The sequence below is a fragment of the Vitis riparia genome, chromosome 14, assembly GCF_004353265.1.
Source record: "Vitis riparia cultivar Riparia Gloire de Montpellier isolate 1030 chromosome 14, EGFV_Vit.rip_1.0, whole genome shotgun sequence".
Classification (NCBI taxonomy): domain Eukaryota; kingdom Viridiplantae; phylum Streptophyta; class Magnoliopsida; order Vitales; family Vitaceae; genus Vitis; species Vitis riparia.
In genome coordinates this window covers 16963241-16982086 of record NC_048444.1, presented here as the reverse complement: position 1 = coordinate 16982086, position 18846 = coordinate 16963241, and the positions used below count along the sequence as shown (strand labels likewise).

The following is an 18846-nucleotide window of genomic DNA, read 5'->3' as shown; positions in this document are numbered from 1 at the left end:
TAATCGAGTTTTGATGATAACAAACCATGGTTAAGTGACTAATCGATTTAATGGTTAAGAATCTCAGGCATAAACTCGAAAATTCATCAAATGACCAAATGGATACAAGATCGAGACTTTTGGAAGACTTGTGATCATAGGAAACAAATGTAAGATGAATGCATGAGTGCACTTAGGATTTTCATACCGTTTCATGCAACTTAGAAAACTCGGTTTATCCTTTAAAACTTGATTTCATTAAATGTACCTTAGGCAAAATGTTTTAAACTTGACATAATAATTCACCTAAAGACCTTGCCTAAGTGTTAGAAAAGAAAGGAATTGAAAGAGATAGGTTTTCAGGGACAAAAGGCTCAATTGGTTGAGGCTATGGCCAACCGGCTCGATCGGTTCAACCGGTTGGGGAATCGGTCGACCGATTACCCTTGTCTGGTCGAGGTCTAGTTGAGGGATGCCCAAAATCTTCTCTCTCTCCCAGTAGCCTTTTCTTGCCCATCGAGGTTCATCTCTTCCCGATTGAGGTCCGGTCAAGGCAGTGGTAACCTGTCAAGCATTAAATGCTCCAACGGCTAGTGAATTGGTCGACCCCTAGCTTGACCAGTCGAGGTTACCTTTTGCTATTTTTGGCTCCCGAGCTTAGAAACCTATAAATTGAGAGCTCCACTTCATTTATTGATAAGAGAACACTTGCAATCAATTGTTTACCTACCTATTCTTGACTAAAAAGCTCTCATATCTTTCTTAGTACATTAAATCATCACTTGCATATCCTTTAGTGCACTCTTGTGTGTCATCCTAGCTTTGTCTTGTATTTTGAGCTATCCTTAAGCTAGGTTGAGAGATTCATTCTTGTAAAAACTGAGTGTTAAAGCCTTCAAGAGGTTGAATCTTGAAGAGATTGTATAAGAGTCCATTGGAGTCGGAATCCAAGTGTAAGAAGATTGGAAGCTTGGTTGAAACTTCAAGTTAATGGAACCCTCACTCGGTTAGGAGATTGAGGAGAGTGGACGTAGGCAAGAAAGTGTCGAACCACTATAAAAACCGAGTTTGAATTCTCTAACTCTATCTCTTTATTTTTGTTTATATTGTGCTTGAACTTGTTATGTTTAAAAAGATTTTAAAAAACCCAATTCACCCTCCCCCCTCCCCTCTGTTGGGTGTTTTTCTTCATTAAGCATAACCTTTATTTTCTCAATCATTATTGGGAAAAATATTGGAATATTCATGTAAGAGTTAAATAAGTGCATGACATAGGTGTACAATCCTTGGGTGACAAGGAAAATAAAAAAAGTGGTTTGAAATCACTCACAAAAGATAATCTTGTACACCTTTGTACAATTAGTACATTTTCCTTGTGTAGTTAGTGTAATACCCTTGTACAATGACACAAATTTCATATCCCTTCTAAGTTATGTGTCCACATAAGAGTGTTTAACCAGATTTCCAATGGTTTAATTGAGAAGATGGTGGATGACTTAAGGTCAAATTTTTTTTCCCCATATATCATTATTAGGAAAAGTATTGAAATTTCAATATGGAAATTAAATAAAGTGCATGACATATGTGTACAATTCGTGAGTGATAAGAAAAATAAAAGAATGACTCATAATTGATTGTAATATTTCACAAAGGGTAGCCTTGTACACCTTTGTACACTTAGTACATTTCCCTTATAAAGTTAGTGTAATACAATTGTATAGTGACACAATAAATGAATAGATGATTTTTTTTCATATACAAAATAATACTAAACAAGGTTTTCAATTTTCATTTTTAAAAATAGTTTTCATTTTTTAATTAAACGTATCTTCAAAAAGAGACAATATAGAAAATAAAAATTATTTAAAAATAAAAAATAAAAATAAAAATAAAAATAAAAACTAGAAAAATATTTGAAAACCAAACTCAAATATAATCTATATAATTTTTAACTACTTGTTTTCATTTAAAATAAGTAAATATACATTTCAACCTTTTTATATAAGAAAAATTCAATCTCTACTATGTATTGATATAATCCACTTATAAAATTAGGTCATATGAAAACATTTTAATTGAGTACTTAAAATAAAAACTCTTCATCCATCCTCTTTCTTTCCTTTTCTTTTTCTTTTTCTTATTTTAATAAATTTTCAATTAATTCAAATCATTAAAAAAAAATCCTTAGTAAACAAATTTGTAACATTTCATATAATTTATTACTAAAAGTCATGTTCAAAAAGTTATTAAAATAAAGAAGGAAGAAGATTAAAAAAATTAAAATTTTTATTTTATAATAGTAAAAAAAAACTTTAAAATACTTTTTAGTATAAAAGAAATTAAAATAGTGAATATATTTATTTTAAACCGTGCTTTAATCATTAAATTATTTATTTTTAAAATGTAAAAGATAAAAATAAATGTAAAAGATAATTTTTATTTATTTAAATTAATATTTTTTTAGAAAGTATTTTCCAAAATAGTCTTTGAATCATTAATATAATTTTTGTTTATTTATAATTTAAAAATAAAAAATAATGTTGAATTTTCAATTATTTATAAAAGAGTTTAAACAAACAATGAAAAATCTAAAAATGGTTAAATAAGAAAGAATAGTGGCATGTGAAGAGTGGTAGAATAAAAATAAAAATAAGTCAAATGTGTATTTTTGCCAATTACTATCTCATATTCTTGTAATCAATTATGGGTGGTTCGAGGACTTTACCTTAATTATCAAGCCTATATGGGTTGAAAACATAATTTTCCAAAAAAAAAATAAAATGTTTGAAGGAAAAATATAAAAAACAAGCACGGAAAAATTTTATAAATTTTTTTTTTTTTTGGAAATAATTGGTTAAAATGGATGAAATGATCCCAAATTTGTGAATCTAACCCTTCCTATATTTTTACTTGAAAAATAACCCATTTTTGACATAAATGCTTTTTCCCATTTCAAATATTTACATGTAGGTTTTAAAAGAGGGAATTATTTTTACAAGAAAAGAATGAGAGTATTTTTGTTCAAATGAGGTCAAAAAAAGGATGAATGGTTAAATTTCAAAAATTGAATTTTAAATAATCCTTTTAATCAAATAACTCTGTTTTACTCGTATTTTTTTATTCCATATTCTTTCCTTTACTAAAAATATTACAATACAAATATGTAATTTTGCCCTAAAGACCAAAGTACATATTGAATTGATTATTCGGAGCATTTGACTTAATTTATGAGATTACCAAAAATTGATAAAATAATAATATATTCAAGTTATTAATTTATAATCTTAAATTAAAAATAAAATTAATAATGCGTATACATGTTTTGGGTCTACATGTTTAAATGCATTAAAAAATAATTCGAGAAATTTTTTTTTGGGAATACTAAAAAATAAAAATTGTAAATAAAAGCAGGAGGAGAAGTGAGAAACTGAAGCAAATAGAAGGAAAACGCATTCCGGGACAGAGAGGGAGGATGAATCAAAACCAAGGAGGCAACGATGCTAGGCACGACGATGATTCTGCGCTCTCTGATTTTCTCGCTTCCCTTATGGACTACACTCCGACTGTATGGTTTTTTGTCGGCCTAAAACTAACCTTTTTATTTTTTATTTTTTATTTTTTATTTATTTATGAATTTTTATGATTTTCTGTGTTTGTTTTTTCAGATACCAGATGAACTGGTGGAGCATTATTTAGCCAAAAGTGGGTTTCAGTGTCCCGATGTTCGATTGTAGGTACTTTTTCCTTTTTTATTTTTATTTTATTTTTTATTTAACCTCTTTTTTATGTAATTGTTTATTTAGCCTCGTTTGGTTTCCAAGAAAACTGGGGATTTTTTTGTTTTTTTGATCCTATAGTTAGACTGTTTTGGTTTCCGAAAAAATGCTTTTTAAAAATGACCTGACTAAGCCATATGTTTGTATTAGGTTGTTTTTGATGGTGTTGTGATCAATGATGATGAAAGATCTCTGATTTTTATTTTCTCTCATTTTCTCAGCAACATGGCAGGGAATTTGTTATATATTTTACCTTTCGATGACTATTGTTCTGACATGAACTATATTGTTTTGACATAAACTCTGTGAGTAGTATGAATTTGTTTAGTGCATGTTGACGGTTTTCCCTTTGGTTGGAGAACTTGTCTTCTATTGAAATTATTAACGCTTAGTTTTGGATTTTGAGCCTCACGTAGGAAGGGTTTGAGTTTTTGGAATATAGTTCAGTGTAAAGAAAGATATAAATTTAAGTCAGTACCAGTGTTTGGTAAAATTAGCTTGAGCATGGCCATGTAACTTGGCAATCAAGATTATCATAAGTTGAAACTTAAGATGGTATAGAATTGTTATGGCAATTCAACTCAAACTTTGTTGGGCTTTAAACCACTTATTATTTATTTATTTATTTATTATTTTTTATTTTAAAAAAAGAAAGATTCTGGAGAGAATAGTGGATTTGGGCATCATTTTTTATTTCCTAAATTGTTGTGGCAGTCAAATAAGCACATTGGAGGCTCTCCATGCTTACACAGGAGTAGGTCCCATGGTTTATGGTACATTTAGCTTCAGTTCATGATCCTAGAGTAAGGGTGTGGGTGAAACTAGATTTTTGGAAAGATGTATTGGAATAAGAAAGTTTAGGTCTAAAGTCTAATCAGGAGTGGAGAAAATAAGTGGAGTGTAATTATTTTTTACAGTGAAAAAAAGGGAAATAGATTTTGAGAGTAGTTGAAGGGTGAACTTTTAGAACTTGTTGCCATGGAGAGAATTTTCTGATTATTGAGAGAAGGCTTAAAGAGGTAGAAGCATGTCAAGATAGGAAAATCGTTTACTTAGGCTATTCTGTCCTTGAAATTCTATATCCTATGTGGATATACATAGTTTAATTAGTAAGTGTTTAGCAAGTAGTTATTCTGGATGTTACTGTAATTGTATAGCAGGTATTTTTCATCATATCTGCATTTTAGTCCTCACATAACAATAGCAATGGATAAATGAAGTTTTTGTTTTTGTTTTACCATGTTTCTAATTTGAGGTTATTGTGAGTCTTTTCATACATTATAAACTGGCCACTTAAGTGTTTATGAAGCATTTTATTTTTAAGAAGTTTGAATCCTATTTGATCAGTATATTGGTTAGCTTGTTTTAAAAGTCCTTTACTTGTTTGGGAAGTTTTTTGAAGTCTAGAAATAAGTTACATTGTACTAAACAGAGGATTTAAAATGGACTAGTCTTTATTTATATAAGAATATTGTCTTGGACATCCTAGGTTGCTGCCTAAGTAGTTTCTTTCTTTTCCTCTTTCTTTGATCTTCTTCTTTCTCAATTGCTGCTTCTATGATTTTGTTCTTCAAGCACTTCTCCATTAAAACACTTAAACCAATCTATAAAAGATCCTATCTCAGTTTTGGTCTCTTACTCTCTTTCTATACCTTTGACCTTATCTCAATGATTATGTCAGCACATTCCTTTGGAAGACAGCCTTAGCCTCAAGGTTTCGATGATCATCCTATATTATTAGATCACTTCTAATACCAAACTTGTTAAGGGAACAACAAGAACAATGGGGCAATAATCATTTTTTTCATGTAGAGAATTTGTTTAAAAAAGAGCTGTCTTTTGTGGGAGGGAAAAGAGATTTTGAAGATGGGTACTTGCTGGGATGGTTTCATATACTCCTTTTTTTTTTTTTTTTGTTTCTTTCTTTCGATGGGTTTCATATACTCCTTATATGAATGTCCATATAATCTCCAGATGCTCAACCAACTAGAAAACTTGATCAACGCTATTGCTAATCCACCCATTTTAAGGCTTTCTTTTACGAACTATAGAATGCAAAGATGCTTGGATTTTTAAACCACCATCTTATAACCTATAGGTATACTCTATATTTGTAGCTCTTGTAAACTCTTATGTTTGGAAATCTCACATCACAATTCAACATAATGAACATAATACTTTTATGTAATGCTCCTTTATTTTGAATTTACTTCCATGAATTCACATTCATGGACAGTTTTTTCAGGAAACAGAAAATGAGATTGGTCTTATTTTACTTGATACAAGTTTTAGTGATATCTCATTTACCGCAGAAGTTGTAATGATTATTGAGAGAGTTCCGATAATGCTGTAGTCAATACTTTGATACATAATCACGTTTAGTTGATGCTGTACATGTGGCATAAACCATATAGACATAAAAATGTTTATGAGATTCAGGAAGCAGAGAGCTGTTCTGTCACCTACTTGGGAAAAATTCTAGACATATGCATGTAAAATTGATTTACTAAGTTGGGATTTGCTATTTCTTTCCTTCTCTTTTTCCTAATGTCCCTCTCTTTTGGTTCATATGATTGCTGTCTTTATCCACTTGAAACTTTCCTATAAGTTTATGAATTTAAGTCGTAGTCTGCTCAAATTTCTGTAACCAATAAAAAATTTGATTTTTTAAATTCTTATTCGAAATCTTTGATAAATGCATAATCAAAAGTTTTGGTTGTGCCTTCGTTGGTTGTGTTATCACTTTCCTTTCAACTGAAAACCTTAGGTGCTACCATATTTTTTGAAATTAAAACGGAGTGCAATTTGGATTCCTCCTTTTTTTGGTGTAATGTAAACGGGAAGATAATTATTCAATAAGGAAGGAAACTAGTGAGTTATAACCTGCTTTGGAGGATGATGATTTCTTTAAAACCAGAATTAGACTTCTTGGATATGTATCATGTCAGATTGGATTAATTTTCTCCTTTGTTTTGCAGAATTAGACTAGTAGCTGTTGCCACTCAGAAGTTTGTCGCAGAGGTTGCTAGTGATGCGCTTCAGTATGTTTCTAAATTCTAGTTATGCCAGTATATAATGTAAAATTCAAGGCTTTTCTATGATCTGAAGCTGTGTTCATGGATGCCTAGAAGCATTAACGTTTTCTAAAAGAGGACAAAGGGTTATGTGTGAGGGAATGGTGATGGATGTAAAATCATTCTTTATGTAGGCTTCTTATCTGTAGGAGGCCAACTAAATGGGATGGTGAGGTGCCAACAGTTTGAGAGGATGGGTGGAGCAGAGTGAGAGGTGAGAGGGAATTGGAGAGAATGGTAGTGAAATCAAGAAGAGAACTTAAGAGATTGGGAAAATCTTTTCTTCTTTCGTTGGATGCGAAGTGAAGCCTTTTTGTATTGCTCCAAAATAGTAACTTCCATATTAAGGATCAATGATGATGTTAAAGCTTTTGGAGATGACATGTGTCCCAATGACACATTGGTCCCCTCTTCCTCCAATTCTGGTTAAGACTTGTTCGATGCATGTTAGTCCCACCTGGTGAACCTCTAACTCTAATCACCAAGCTATGACCCTCAAATCAGTCTCAAAATGCTTGATGGTGAGAAGGGCAATTCCACTATTGAGATGCGTTAAATCCATTTCGAATCCCTCTGCTTTGCTCCTGACTTGGGCAGACGTATTAGCATCTAGGTGTCACGTCAAGGGTGAAACATTTAAGGGGGATGTAGGAAATCATTTGGCTAGAAGTATTATAGAGGAAACATCTTCCTCTTGACATGAGCAAAGCCATGAACCCTCTCAGTTGCACTTAGTATCACCTTCATTAAGAGGTAGAGTAGGACAAACTTCCTAAGCCTCTGCCATTGGCAGATTCATGTTCCATGGGTATCCGGGTAACCCACGGATATGTTTGGAGATAGGACTCTTATGTCCAGATGATGTAGCTCTATGACATAGGAGCTATGTAGGGAGAATATGGATGTGTCAATGCCTTGGAGATCATGGGTGAGATGCGCTACATGTCATGTTAGTGGAGAGTGGTCTTGAGCATGTGTAGTATGTACCAAGACATGTGGTGCCCTGTAATTGGTCCTATCATGATGGAGCTCATACGACGTATATTAGGCACATAGTTCACCATGAATGGTCTGCATGGATTTTACAAAATAGAATATTAACAGTTATGTAACTCACAATGTATGTTGTGGGTTTGAAACAAATGGTTGTGAGGATTGTAACTCTAGTACACATGTAGAATATGGGAGACCTTCTTATGGGAAAAAGGAAAACTACGATGAAACAAAAAAATTGGTAACTATTTAGGATTCCAATGGTCACATGACCCTTTGTGAACCAAGAAATCAACCATCTTGGCACCCTAGCAACATACATTGATGCTCCTATACAAATTGCTCTCCTTCTCCCATAAATTGTTTCAATGGTTTTTGGATGTCCCTAAGAATGTTGAATATGGTGAGAGGTTGGAGCATTCCTGCTACATCAAATAGAATGAACATAAACCATAAGTCATCAACCACTTGGTAGTAGAGTGGCATATGATCCACGCTTTCTTACGCATGCAGTCCTTATTTTTCCACCCCCCTTTTTTTCCTATAAAAAAAATTAGGTGGCCTTTTTTGGATCCCTTTTTGGAAGCTAAAACCTCTTTTTAAAGTCTAATTACATCTTCTATTTGTGTTCAGGTGATTTTAAATATAAAGGCTTCTGACTTTGTTTAATGTTTAATAAAACTTTCATAAATACCAAGATTGTTCCATTTGACATTATGACTACTTTAGCTTTCACTTTGTGGCTAAAGCAAAATAAAAATGATCCCTAATGAGGCTTTAGGCTAGAAAATCATCTACTTCCCTTCTCTCCACCTTCTTATGATGATATTCAACCAAGAATTTCTTATCCAAAGTTAGCAATCATTGCAAGGTGTCGTCTTACCCGCAAATATATTCATCTCATGAACGTGGTTCAGCAAAGCTGTGACATCACCTAGCTCCCAATCTTAACAAATTCCTCTACAAATCTTGGATTTGAATGCCCAATATGTTGTGGGAGCCTTGACACTAACCAGTATGTCATCCATATTACTAGCACAAAGTTCGAAAATATTTCCTTAAGAGATCCCTCCTCATGTCAACCATCTTTCTAAAAGAAATATTCTTTTCTCACCTTGAAAGTGTAATGACTAGGAACCTTCCCCTCCCTTTTTATCCCTTTTCATAACCCCTCAAAAGAAGCCTTTTACTACCTTAGAGCACCAGCCTTCTCTCCTTCTCTATAATTTTGTACACATTAATAATCTCCCACAACTATTCCTCATCCTTCTTTTGTACTTCTTATTCTTTCAATATATATATTTGTTGTTTCCTATCAAAAAATAATCTCCCACAACAACCCCTCTTATTGGTTGTGCAAATTTATTCTCTAGATACGTATATAATAGAAGGATATGTGAGTGGTTCATACACATCTTCCAATTGCAAATCTCAAAGCATTCACCCAAAAGTGTATTGTTTGTTGCCTAAACTTTTACTACTTAGACCACCATGAGTGGTTTCAAGGAGTTCTTCAAAGCCTTAGAAGGTTAAACTCAAAGATTTGAAGATTAAATTCGAAGATTTGAAGATCAAATTCGAAGATTTGAAGATTCAAAGATTACGCTTAAAGATTCAAAGATTAAAAGATCAAGTTTGAAAATTCAAAGATCAAGTTTCAAGATTTGTAGATCAAAGTTTGAGGTATCTTCCATTTAAGATTAAACATTTCTATCCTCAATGAGCGTTATTCAAATCAAGATTCAGGCGTAGGCCTAAGCCAAGCCAAAGTGAAGCATGTGCTCAAGCCAACCTAAGGTCTAAACCAAAGGCTAGGCCAAGCTAAGGTGCAAGCACAAGCCTAAGCTAAGCCAAAGGCTAAGTATAAATTCAAGCTAAGCCAAGATCTAAGACTAGACCCAAGCAAATCCAAGGTTTAAGCACAAACTCAAGCTAAGTCAAGGTCTAAGCCCAGGCCCAAGCTAAGCCAAGGTCTAGGTGTAGGCCCAAGCCAAGCTAATGTCTAGTCTAGGCTCGAGCTAAACTAAAGTCTAAGCATAGGTCTAAAGCCAAGCCAAAGTCCATGTACAAGCCTAAGCTAAGACTAGGTCGAAGTCCAAACTCAAGACATGCTAAGGCCTAAGCCAAGGTTAAAGTCCCTTCTTAGAAGAATCAAAGGATAGTGTAGAGACTACACTCATAATCCTACATGTTCATAAAGAAAAAATTTGTTTTGCCAAAATTTTCTTCTTTTAGAGAAATTTTTACATATAAATTTCTAGCATGAATTCCCATAAGGTGTGCAAATTTCTATTAAAAATGAAAATTTTTGCGTAACAAAATTTTTCTTCATGAACTTGTAGGATTTTAAATGTAGTCTCTATGCTTTCATTTGATTTTTCTAAGAAAGGTCTTGATTTTGGCCTTGACCTTGGTTTGGACTTAGAATTGGACCTTGTTTTGGCTCAAGCTTGTGCTTAGACTTTGTCCTGGATCAAGCTTGTGCTCCGACCTTGGTTTTTGCTTGACCCTATGCTTAGACTTGGACTTGGCTTGGTCCTGGGCTTAGACTTTGGCTTGATTTGGGTTGTTGTTGGATCTTGGCTTGATTTAGGTCTGTGCTTAGATCTTAGCCTGGTTAGGCTTGTGCTTGGATCTTGAATGGGATTTTAGGTTAGCTTGGGCTTGTACTTGAACCTTGGCTTGGCTTGGGCTGGAGCTTGATCTTGGGCCTTGGTTTGGCTTGGGTTTGTGCTTGGATTTTAGCTTGGTTTGGGCCTATTCTTGGACCTTGGGCTTGGGCCTATGCTTGGAATTTGGCTTGGCTTGGATCTTGGCTTGAAGATACCTTGAACTGTGATTGTCAAATTTTGAATTTTGATCTTTGAACCTTCAAACTTGATATTCAAATATTTAAATTTGATCTTTGAATGTTCAAACCTGATCTTGGAGTCTTGAAACTTGATCTTGGAATTTTTGAACTTGATCTTAGAATTGTCAGACTTGATCTTTGAATCTTCAAATTTGATCTTCGAATCTTCCAATCTTTAAGCTTGATCTCAAAATTTTGAATTTGATCTTTGAATTTTCAAGCTTGATCTCGAATCTTTGAACATGATTTTCAAATCTTTGAGCTTGATCGTTTTGAAGAACTCCTTGAATCTTTGGGCAAAGTTTCTCCAACTTTTCTCTAGTGTGGAAGTCTTCTCTTTTCTGTCGATGTCTTTTTGTGAAAGCTAAGGAGGCCCTCCTATTTACTGGGGTAAACAAACCCTCTTTGGTAATTATCTGTTAATATTTTTTGGAATATTAAAATCTACTTATTTTATATTTGAGTGGTAGATTGTTCCTATTTTGATCATTTTTTGAATTAAAAATGATAATTAACTTGTTTATTTAATTATAAAAAATAATTAACTTAATTATTTTACATTTTATTTGGAGACCATCCCTATTTTGTGCATGACACCTTTTTGAATTAAATTTGATGATTGATTTATTTATATAATTATCAAAATTAATATATTTCTTTTACATTTGACTGAGAGATCATTCTTATTTTGTGTATGACTCATTTTTGCATTAAAAATGACAATTAAGTACTTGTTTGGATATATATCCTATTTTTTATTTTTAAAAATAAAAAATGGTAGTAACTTCTAAATAAAATATCTTAACTCTTATGTAAAAAATATGAACTTACCTTATGTTCTTAAAAATCACTTTTAAAACTCAAGCTAGTAAATTAAACACTTTTTAAAAGATACTATCTTTTTTAAGGTTTTGCTTTTTATATAGGAATTACTATCATTTTCTATTTTTGAAAATAGAAAATAAGAATTGCATCCAAATGACATCTAACTTATTTATTTAATCGTCAAAATGAACTTTAACTTGACCACTTAGGACATGTGCCAATTTAGGATTGGTCTTCCATTGACACGTGATGATTAGTAAACAAGCAAATTTTGCCTCTCTACAAGGACATATAAGCATACTTGGTTATGTGCGTTGAACTGGACTAACTTTGCTCCCTTTTGATGAATACTATCTCTTCCAGCTTAGCAACTGATGTTTCAACTCTCAATAATGGGATCCCACACTGATTTTACTTTGTAAGAAGCACCCAAAGGAAGACCAATGTAGGGAAAAGCCAAAGGACCCATCTTATAATTAAGTTATGAAGCCAATTCCTCCCCATCCTCCCCCATCCTTATAGAGATTTACTTTTCTTCAAAGGTTATTCCCCCATCCTTACAGAGATATTACTTTTCTCCAAATTCACCTTTGTACTTTGGACCACCTTGAAAAAATAACACAATGAAGATTCCTCCTGCCCACACAAAATGTTTTCATTAACATTCAGAAGACGAGAAGCCTACCATTTCTGAGGTTGCTTAGCAACCTCGTAGGACAGAAATTTTACCTATTTCTATTTTTCTACCCCATAATTTGGATATTGGATAATGGTTGTTGCAACAGCCTAGTGTATCTTCTATATACATACACATATAAATCAACCTCTCAAGTAATCGAAAGAATGAACTCAAAGGTATGGGTTTGCATGTTTCCAAGTGAGTATTTTTTCAAGACATATTTACTTGTTCCCTTTTTCATAATTCGTTTAAATATTAAGATCAAAATTTTTCTATGAGTTGGAGATCTCTGTGTGGATGCCAATTAGAATCTATGCTTTTATGCCAAAGACCTATAACTGCAATTTGGCCTAAGGAAAATGTGGCATAAATGGGCTGCAGTTACAACATGAACAAATCAATCCTGCATATTAGGATTTGCACTCTTTGGTGCTTTTTAGTTCATCCCCCTTATCAGGGGAATAAAGGAAAACGATAAAATCCTGTTCTTGGCCCTACTGTCTGGATCCATAATGCAAAGTCAGACCACTTTTTAGTCAAACCTGTGGTTGGAGGCTATTGCTATAGGACAAAGGTACAGATTGCAAGTAGGATGAGCTTTTCAATGTGTTTGTTCATTTAGGACATTACTTCATTGATAAGATTCAAAGGACCTTGATTTAAGCTTTGCATGTTGAATTCTTATATGTTATCATCTTAAAAGTACTCTGTTTATGCTTGCCCTTCTATTATGCTTCATTTAAGATAAATGGTGCTGGAAGATGTTATATTGTTTGTGTATTCTAATGAAGGCAATGCAAAGCAAGGCAGTCAGCAGTAGTCAAGGACAAAAGGGATAAACAGCAAAAGGTGTGTGAGTTATATGTTATATGTTTGTTCTTTCCTTTTCCTTCTTGGATGCTCTAATTTTTTTGAGGTAACAGGATAAGCGCCTGATCTTGACAATGGAGGACCTCTCTAAGGCTCTGCGTGAGGTGAGCACCCTAAGTCTTAATAAATTATTCTTGGCTTGGAGAGGCAAAGTTCTGTATGCTATTGTTATCTTGTCTGTTTTATTTTTTATTTTATTTTATTATATCTTGGTATGGGACATTGGCCACTTTGATTCAAAAGGTCCCATATTCCATTTCAATATAACTCATGAATTTTGTTTGGTTGCAGTACAGATGTGGGAGGTTAGGGGGTAAAAAAGGGGAAACAAAAAATGTTGCCTGTCAGGGAAAAATAAAGAAGGAAAGAAATAAAAATCTTAATCAGGTTGTAGAGACTGAAAATATAGCTAATTAGAGACTGAAAAAAATAAAGCTAATTTTAAGTTTATATGGACAGTTTAGAGTACATGTGGATGAAACAAATCAACTGAAGTTTTAACATGAATCTTTACTACTTGGTAAACTTAAAACGTGATAATACTAACATAAATCCTGATAAATTTGATAGTGAAACAAAAAATATTTAACTAAAAGATAAATCTCCTTTGCCTACTAAAAGAGTTAAACTATATTATACCATATAAAAACATTGGATGCTAGAGTTTTGAAGAGTTCAATTTGACAAAATAAGAATTTAATGCTTAGGTTCACAAAATCAGCAAAAATAAAATTTTAAAATTTTTAGAGTTGATTTTTAATTCCAAATTATTTCTAGGTATATGTCCATATATGTGTTGATTTATTTATCTTTATGTGTAATCTCCTATGTTCTAACTTTTCATGTGCGTCATTAGTCCTTTTGAACAGAAAAAAAGAAAAAAAAAAGAAAAAAAAAAGAAAATGTAATATATTGAGTAAAAGTTCTTAGTCACCAATGATCATCATTTTCAATGTCAACCATTCAAACTATTTAAATTAAAATTCTCTAATATTAGTCGACAACAAGAATTGAACTTTTCGTGTAGAATTATTTTACCTTTTTCTTCATTTTATTATCAATTTCTAACCTTTTGTACATTTTAAATAATTAATATAATGATTCTTTTAACAAAAAAAAATTTGAATTTGATTTTTCTTAAAATTTATCAAAAATAATTAAAGGTGTATGGATCATTGTATCATGTATCGTGTATCATATATGTATAGTAAGATATGCTTAAAATAAGATACATATTGTGATTTCCATAAAAAAGTATATCTTATGATTGTATTGTATTGGGTATGTCATAAGATTTTGGAAACTATGATTTCTTAAATTTCTAGTAGATACAAAATTCCAAATAGAAAGATTAATGAAAGGTCTCTGTACCTGACCCAAAGGCAAATTTGAAGCCTGCTATGTGTCTTTAAATTTGTCTGAGATGAGCCTAGTCTTCTTCTTAACTTCTTCTGCAATTAGGCTTCTCCTACTTAAAACTAATTTGAACCAGGAGATAAATATTTTGGTTAGTTGTGCAATGGGTTTGAAAGTTCGATTAATTAGTGAAAAAGAAAAAACAAAGGGTTTGGTAAATAAGTGAAAAGATAGTTGAAATAAGAATTGGCATTTGAATTTGGTTTGGACTGAAATGTTTTGGTGCCTGATTGGCTCAAGTAGTAAAGGGATGGGGAGGGTTTGTGGGAGGTTCCAGGTTCAAGTCCCAATGGGGACAAAAATTTATCTATCAAAAAATGCTTTGATGCCCGTTTGATGCAAGATAGGTAGTACTATATAAAACAGAGTAGAGTTTAAAGAACAGAGAGAGGAAAATAGGGGAAAAGAAGTAGAAAGGGGGAAGAAAAATAGGTAGCAAACAATGAGTATAATGGATCTTCAAATATTTTATTATTCACTCAGGTGGCGTTTATGTAGGTAATCCAGTGCACATTGATTAAAACTTTGAAATAAATTCATACAACCTGGCTAGATTAAAACATGATAATACTAAAAAATAAATCCTGATAAATTTGATAATGGAAACATGAACAAAAATCCTTACTAAAAGTAAAAAATTCCCTATGCATACCCCTGCCATAAGTCTGAAAAAGGTCTCTAAGCTAGGTGTCTAAAACAAATCTTTGCCTGGGAGTTGACTTGACTTCCTTTCGTTTTTGGCTGGGATAGGGAGGGGGTTCGCAAATCTATGTTCTGGATGAGTTGGTTTGGGCCAGATGTAACCATCCATGAAGAGAGGTTCTCTTTGGAGATCTTGTGGGATGGTATATCTTGTTGCTCCTTTGGGCCTTCACAACAAAGGAATTTGCATGTGTGCCTTCATTGGTTTTCTATGTGATCTTGTAGCCTATTCCCTACAACAGTTGTTTGTTGGTTCTTCCTGCTTGAATGCCTTCACCCTTCTCTCTTCTTATCTGTTCACTCAGTAGTTGGCTTAGGTTGAATTTTGATGGATGTTCCTTTAGATATCTGGATCAATCAGGGACTATAGGATGTAAATCAAGTAATCAACAAGGAATGTTGTTTCAGCCTCTTAAAGTCAGCATCTGATGGACTTATGCTAGCATAACAGAAAATATTCTGTTCTGGAGGATTTTGAAGAGGCTTTTGATGCGGTGATGACTGATGTGGCTCTTGAGGAGACATCCATTGTCACTGTCCCATGTAATGAGGATGTGTGATCTTTACCTAAAGATGTGTCATTACTTCGCAGCACTTAGGAAGGCTATTTCTAACACCATTGTGTTGTATCTGGATTGTGCGGTGCTTTGCAGCATCTTTTCCTCTAATTTTTTTTTTCTTGCAATTCTTGTTTTGTTCTCTTCTTTTACATTGGCTCTTCAGAGAAAATAAGGGATATTTTAAAAAGTGGCCATTAAAATTTCAAACAGATTGTAGGCTATGCCTTTCTGACTCCTTTCTCACATTTTGTGGGGACAGACAGGGTGTTAATATTGACATGAATTTGGGGTGAATAATTAGAGAAAAATATTGTCAAATGAAAAAGTAGAACATATGCTGCAACCGTTTTTCTTGTCTAATGCAAGGCCATTTGCTATTGTCTAGTGTATGCCTAGTTCTCTCTGAGGATGATCAACTGATTTATATATAATATTGTTGTTGAATGTGCAGTGTGGTGTGAATGTGAAACATCAAGAGTACTTTGCAGATAGCCCTTCAACTGGGATGGATCCTGCTTCAAGAGATGAATGAGCTGATGATCAAGTTGATCTGTATAACAATTTCTTCAATGTTTTTAAATTTAAGCCCCTTAACACATTTTGCTTGGTTTTCAAACTTGCCCTTTTTAGTCATGCCTATTGTTTTTTTTTCTCTTTAAACCATGGAGTTTTTATTATAGGCAGCTGCTGTCTACCTATTAGCCCATCTTCTTGTAAAAATAGTAGGTTTTTATCTATTTGATGATCAAGTCCCTCATAAAAAGTGGAAATCTTTTCTTCTCTTGCTTCGTTATTTATTTATTTTTATTTGATGATCAAGTCCCACCGTTGAAAATTTAAATAATGTAACAATAACATGTGTATACATAAAAGATATAGACATATATGATCAAATCTCAAGAATAAATTAAGTTGAAAATATATCTGCCCTTTCAAAGATGCAGCGAAACTAAAGCATGTGCAAATCTATTTGAAGCTGCTAGAATATAAGTGCCATTGGTAGTGGATCCTGCTAGGGCATACATTGCTTTCCATAGTCACTCTTACCTAGAAAGGATGGGAGAAGGGAAAGAGATAATTGTGGATTCTCTTTTTTTTTTATGTGCATTCTTATTGACTTGCTTTTATTTTGAAAATTTTATTTTTGAGAAAAAGTTGGAGTTACCATTTATTTATTTATTTTTTTTAAAAGGAAAAACAAAATGAGAAAGAAAATCTTGTGTGACTCCTTATTTAGAAAAGGTTTGTTTGTAAGAACCGAGTTTGGATTCGAAAATCAGGTTACTTATTGAGAATGTACGATGATTAGCTATAACACCCCTCTAAACTTGTATACATATCGTCTGTACTAAATGAATTAAAGCAATTGTAACAATTAGTTAATTAATAATGGATAACAAGATTAAGGACACAAATTAATATATAGGAAAATGACAATAAAATCAAATTATAAAAATATACAAGGTAAGTGACATAAGAATTATACAAATCAATTCATTAAACTAAATAAAAAAATTTCAAAAATTAGTTTTTCATGAAATTTCAAAGATGTTTATTAAAAACAATTTTGAATTAATGAGTTCAATTTATTTATTTATTTATTTTAAAAAGTTTCAATTTATTTTGAACAAGAGATTTGATTCAATTTTGTTTGTATTCAATTTTCAAGAAAGTCATTTACACTCATTGTTTAAAAAAATCATTAAAAAAAATCAATTTGGTTTTATTCACAATAAAAAGAATTTTTATTTATTTTGCTATAAATAAGAGGAATTTTTACAATCTTATTTACAAAAGTATTTCAAAGAAAAATGATTTGTATAAATTATTATTTAAAAAAAAAAAAAGTTTTTTATAACTTTATTTGCAAAAGAATTTTTTATTTAAAAAAAATACTTCTAAGACTTTATTTACAACTGTTAGCCGAATGGTTATTCTAATCAAGTTTTGATGATAACAAACCATGATTTAGATACTAATTGGTTTGAATTATAAAGAATTTAAGGTATTAATTTGAAATTTCATTAAATGACCTAATGGATGCAAGATCAAGACCTTTGGAAGACCTTTAATAATAGGAAACATATGTAAGATGAATGCATGAGTGTACTTAGGATTTACATATCATTTCATGCATATTTATTTATGAACAAGAGAACACTTGCATTTATTTGTTTACCTACTTGTTTTTGTCTTAAAAACTCTCATTTATTTTCTTAGTGCATTAAATCCCATTTTGTATATCCTTTAGTGCACCTTTGTGATTCATCATAGTCTTGAGTTGTATTTGAGCTCTTTTTGAGCTAGGTGAAGAGATTTATTCTTGTTAATCGAGTGTTAAAGCTTTCAAGTGAGTTGAAACTTGAAGAAATTGTGTAAGAGTCCATTAGAGTCAGAATCCAAGTGTAAAGTTGATTAGAAGCTTGGTTGAAACTTTAAGTTAGTGGAACCCTCACTCGATTAGGAGCTTGAGGAGAGTGGACGTAGACAAAGAAGTGCCCAACCACTATAAAATTTGCTTCTTTTGTGCTTAAATTTGTTGTGTTTAAAAAGATTTTTTTTTAAAAAAAACTCAATTCACTCCCCTCTTGGATGTTTTTCTCACTTAAGACTAGCCTTTATTTTCTCAACAAAAATATTAAAATTCAATCCAATTTTATTAATAATAAAGAAAAATTATTAATATGAAAGTGAATTTTTACAAAATTATTTACAAAAGTGTCTTAAAGCCTTTTTATTTATCAAAAAATATTTATTAGTTGATTTTATCAAAAAAAAAATTATTGAAGAAGATATTTTATCTTTGTTTGATTTAAAGGAAAGTTTTTCAATTTTATTAGAACTTAAAAAAATAAAATAAAATCTTCAAGTCTATTTGTCTTTACAGATTTATATATATATATATATATATATATATATATATATATATATATATATATATATATAAAAGAGTTTATGCAATTTTATTTAAAGAAAACCAATTTTTCATACTTCATGAAATCACCCCACTTTGATTTTCCTATTTGATTTTTCAATTTAATTTTTATTTTCTTTTGAAAGGACTTTATTTGCTTGAAAAATAAGTTTACACTTTGACAATTTTAGCTAAGAGTTTGATTTA

At 31.8% G+C, this 18846-nt stretch overlaps 1 protein-coding gene across 1 annotated transcript; it reads left to right on the top strand.

Annotated features, from left to right (window-relative positions):
* Window positions 1–3406: 3406 nt before the first annotated feature.
* LOC117930677 (transcription initiation factor TFIID subunit 10-like) lies at window positions 3407–16506 on the top strand. Its single transcript, XM_034851312.1, has 6 exons — window positions 3407–3544; window positions 3645–3709; window positions 6734–6796; window positions 12969–13026; window positions 13101–13151; window positions 16177–16506. Exons 1-6 carry the CDS (start codon window positions 3452–3454, stop codon window positions 16255–16257), a joined length of 411 nt encoding a protein of 136 aa, XP_034707203.1. The 5' UTR covers window positions 3407–3451; the 3' UTR covers window positions 16258–16506.
* The last annotated feature ends 2340 nt before the right edge of the window (window positions 16507–18846 follow it).

Excerpts from the sequence above, each read along its gene's own strand:
- LOC117930677 (XM_034851312.1), top strand. The coding sequence starts at position 3,452 with ATGAATCAAAACCAAGGAGGCAACGATGCTAGGCACGACGATGATTCT. Across the intron at positions 3,545-3,644 it reads TTATGGACTACACTCCGACT|ATACCAGATGAACTGGTGGA; the intron begins GTATGGTTTTTT and ends TTGTTTTTTCAG. Across the intron at positions 6,797-12,968 it reads GTTGCTAGTGATGCGCTTCA|GCAATGCAAAGCAAGGCAGT; the intron begins GTATGTTTCTAA and ends ATTCTAATGAAG.